General features: G+C 38.5%; 1 protein-coding gene across 1 annotated transcript; it reads right to left on the bottom strand.

The window, feature by feature from the left end:
* Window positions 1-1,326: 1,326 nt before the first annotated feature.
* Window positions 1,327-4,044, bottom strand: LOC135469254 (uncharacterized). Its single transcript, XM_064747852.1, has 4 exons — window positions 3,798-4,044; window positions 3,070-3,199; window positions 1,678-1,818; window positions 1,327-1,472 (listed from the first exon to the last, which is right to left on the bottom strand). Exons 1-4 carry the CDS (start codon window positions 3,963-3,965, stop codon window positions 1,396-1,398), a joined length of 516 nt encoding a protein of 171 aa, XP_064603922.1. The 5' UTR covers window positions 3,966-4,044; the 3' UTR covers window positions 1,327-1,395.
* Window positions 4,045-4,417: the final 373 nt, after the last annotated feature.

The raw sequence follows: 4,417 nt of genomic DNA, 5'->3' as shown, positions 1-4,417 counted from the left end.
AGTGTGCTAAAACACTGTCGAAGTCCATGCACCTGGCGGGTGATGGGTTCACCTAAGGTTATGACGTTGTAGACGCTGTTTTATCACATCGTAATAGTTGTGAAAGCAGATTACCCGAAGAATTAAGGAATACAAACCTTAATGGAATGCAGAATCGATTCTGATTTCCTGGTGTGAGCGATAGACAAGTCCACGCTATGGCTAGCCTAAGCTGAACTTTAGGATTGACATATTAATTCAAACGTGACCAATCCTGCAGGGTTTAACCGAAGAAACCCTGTCATCCAATCAGTGTCGATTCTGGATCTCTTTGAAGGGATACAGAATCGATTCTGATTGGCTGGTGTGAGAGATAGACAAGTCCAGGCTATGCCTTGCCTCAGCTGAATTTTAGGTATGGTACATTTATTGAAGCATGACCTAAGCTGGAAAATTTAACCCAGAAAACCCTACGCCCACTGTCAGCCAATCAGCGTCGATTCTGTATCACTTTTATAACAGACGACCGTGTCGGCCACATTTGACTGTATCATTCAGTCGGTACCATTACCGATAATGAACAAATGGATAATGGATAATGTACTTTCTTGAAGTCTTTCTGCCACTTAAGGACAAATCTGTACAAATGTCCATCTGTAATTACATGTATCCATACTTGTACATTTCATTAAAATCGAGATCTCTGAATGATTATGAAACTTAAAGGAGAAGAAAACATATAAATGATGCCAAAATCAGGTGAAATCTTATTTGCAAAGATGATTTTTTAGTTTTTTGTTTTTTTTTTTTTTCGATTTTTTGCTTTCAGAAGAAAAGGGTATTTGAAAATAATGATGGATATTTGGAACCACAATTTGGTATATAATGTTTTCAAAAAGGTTCTGATGCATGTCTAATAAATTTATATGAACATAAATTTGTTGTTCATGCCCAAACACATGCATTTAATCTGAATTAGAATAATAGTTATGAGTACATTAAAAATATGATCAAAATCCAGGTTGAACATATCTGTGAACTGAAAAGACCAAATTCCAGAGCAAATATATTTATTAACCATGTGAAACATCCACATTTATAACAGCCAAGATATACCAAGAAATGGTCCCAAAAACCCACCATACAAAAATTATTTTCAAGTGTTTTTTGCTCTTTAAAAAAACAGAAGATCGTATTCAGAACTAACTTTTGACACTCTTTCATCTGAACTTCATGCAATTTTTCTCCACCTTTAATGTATTGGCTTGCGTGGGAGCGAGATTGTAATGCAGTTGAACACAGATCAAAGTAAAACATTGGAAGAAAAACAACAATTAGACAACAAACTCTTGGAGTTTCCTGATTTATTGGCACCTTTCACATGTGACAGAATTGCGAAGATTAGGGCAAGTGAGTTCAACAGTCAGCCTTTCCTTCTCTGAATGTGCCCTTATCCACTTCTCCAGTCTGTGTGTCCACACAGAAACATTGGCCTACAAAAATAACAGGGGTCAAAAATATACATGTCAGATGGTAACAGTACGATGTAGTGGTGTGCTACTGGAAGCTCTAGGTGAACAATACGCGATTAAGATTTGTCAGTCGGTGAAAAGCAGAGCCATGGTTTTGATTAATGATGTGATCATTAGTTTGCTTTCTTTACTGTTTTTTTTTTCATAAATGTGTAGTTATGCATACCGATATTGTTACATTGTTGTCTTGAGTAGCTGTCGTCCGCTTCACACTGGGGAATCCACTGACCCTGATACACTATCATCATCATCAGTTTGTGCATCCTGTCCGTCTTACAGGATTTCTTGTTCACGGCCTCACGGATAACTGTTCGAACCAAACTCAACATATCAAACACTTTTCCACACCTGTAGATTGTGGGATTCTGATGAAAGGCGCAGTACAAAAAGTTAAATCACAGAAGCGACGCCCCTGTGGACAATAGGCATTTAAATGGCGCTCTGCAGCATTGAGAAAGCACTTGGGTGTACCGATTTGAAAGGAATCATAGGTAAAGTAAAAAGGGAATCATAGGTAATAAACAAAGGCACTGATAAAGTACGCTAAGTGTGTATGTATGCTTGGGGATTTATGTGGTACTTAACACTTTTTTCAGTCATGTGACGACAAGGAGTCATGACAAGTTCATATACTATGTCTTCTTGTGATAGGTCGAGTCCATGCCGCCGAAGTGCTGCCGCGACTGAAGTATAATGCCGAAGACACCAGACATAACACTCCACCCAGACATTTTACTGACACCGCGCCAGCCAGTTCCGCAACCTTCGTCTGTCAAACCAGGCAACAACAAGCAACCAGTTTGATAAGCAGATACGTTAATCCGACTGAATCGAACTTGAACAAAGTCTGTGGGACCATGGTCTCGTTATCTCTGCGCTAAACCTATACACGAAGCTGACCAGTCATTCCTTTATTTCTGTGGAACTGTTAGATGGGGAAAACTGGATAAATTAACTTGAGCAGTATAATTAATTACCCGCTTTTCTTCACTTTTCTCCAGTAAGACTTTTAGGTCTATATTTAGGCTGGACTTATCCCACCCTGTCATGTCCTGGAGAATTCTATAGAACATTTATCCATATTATAACCCTACCTAAAATTCACGGATTTTCACACTTCACGTTGTTTGTATCACTCTTAATTGTCAATTACCCCACGGGTTAAAACTGGTTGTCGTACATGAAACAACCAGTACAATTTGATTTTAATTTGCATGGCTGGCAGAGGTGTGCATTGTAAATACTCTTTTCTGTGTTTCAAGTGGGAAACGCGCGCACTGCTTTTGTAAAGGTCTTAGATTACAGAATCCAAAGAGTGAAATTAAAACACTTTCATGAAACAGATAGAAGAAAGCGTCCAATCTATCCTATATTATATGTGTTCTCGTTCACGTGTACCATGCATTTAACTGAGCAACTTTTATATTCTCTGAAATGATATAATTCTCACGATACCTTACATGAGTAAGTAATCATAAGGCAGCACATATATGTGACGAACATGTTCATATGGAAACTGTGTGGTTCGAATCACCAGATACAGATACTTTGCATATACCTCGCCTGGAAGCCGATTTGCAGACTCCCATTCCAATCATCATGTTGTGCTGAGGAACACACGACAAGCCGCCTTCGCATTTGCCGAACGAGACCGTCAAGTCCATATGGCCGCAAGATTCTCCCTCTTGCTATAAAACATCGATAGCTTGGTATGTAAGATTTGGTGGTAAATGAAATTATTCGCTTGCACTATAAACCATATAATCATGGATCTGTAAATCTGAGTGATTAAGTGAGATTTTATATATACAGGCTAAAAGGAGCTACTCTGGTTCAAGCTGGAATGACCTCAGTTCTCACGAGTAACACGATAACAGTTTGTCTATAACACACCGTGGCAAAGGCAGGAACAGTAATGAATAGCATAATACACTGTTTATGACTGAACTATACAATGTAAGTGGTAAAAGCCCCTTGTTTTGCCTTTAATGTTCCCATTTGTAATTCAAGCAGGCAAAATGTTCCTGTAAAATTTTTCATGAAATGTTTCTAACTCTTCAAAACTAGAGATAAACTACACCGCTTGGACCCATGTTATACTTCACAGGAAGGAAAGATTTCCTGTTTTGCATTCAATATTCTCATTTCGTAGTTCAAGGAGGCGAAATATTTCTGCAAAACGTCTAATGGAACTTTTTAATTCTTCAAAATTAGCGTTAAACGATTATGCTATACTTTATCCATTTATACATATTATGAAAATATTTGTAACCTTATGCAGCTAACCTTGGCGCAGATATCCGTACAACCGCAGAATCCCCCGCCTTTGATGACGGATCCTGCGCAGTTCAAAGGCTCCTGCTCAACTCCTTCACACAGCATCGGGGTGCAGACAATAGCTTTGCTAACCCTTAGAGCCACGAGCACTACAGCTAAACCCAACAGCCACTTCATGCTGGTAATATGCTTCTTAGAAGTTCACAATTATAAGATATATTGCGGTGTGTACAGATCTGGCGTGTATAGCGCTATATCATACCTTCTCGTGAGATATGTCTCAGAAGCACTTGCTACGTTTGTGGGAATTTTTCCAGATGTATATGACATGCTGGTGTCAAGTTTCAGGGTAAACTTGACAAGAGATCAACCCTTAACGGTACAACTATAATTGTAAACAAAGACAAAGAAAGGAAATACCATATGCGTGGAAAACGTCATGTGTATTTGTCAGACTTTTAATTTTGATGTTATATGTTATGCTTCAAGCGTCGTTGCTAGATAATTCACTCCTCCTCAATAAATATATGGGCCCGAATATTTAGTACCGTGTTGGTGTTTTCCATGGATGAGTTATCAATATCCCGATAAAAAATTTTTATTAAGAAAAGAATTAGTCGCTACATGTA

The sequence above is a fragment of the Liolophura sinensis genome, chromosome 6 (assembly GCF_032854445.1).
Source record: "Liolophura sinensis isolate JHLJ2023 chromosome 6, CUHK_Ljap_v2, whole genome shotgun sequence".
NCBI classification, from domain to species: domain Eukaryota; kingdom Metazoa; phylum Mollusca; class Polyplacophora; order Chitonida; family Chitonidae; genus Liolophura; species Liolophura sinensis.
The sequence above is the reverse complement of the archived record's forward strand: the minus strand, read 5'-3'. Positions and strand labels throughout refer to the sequence as shown.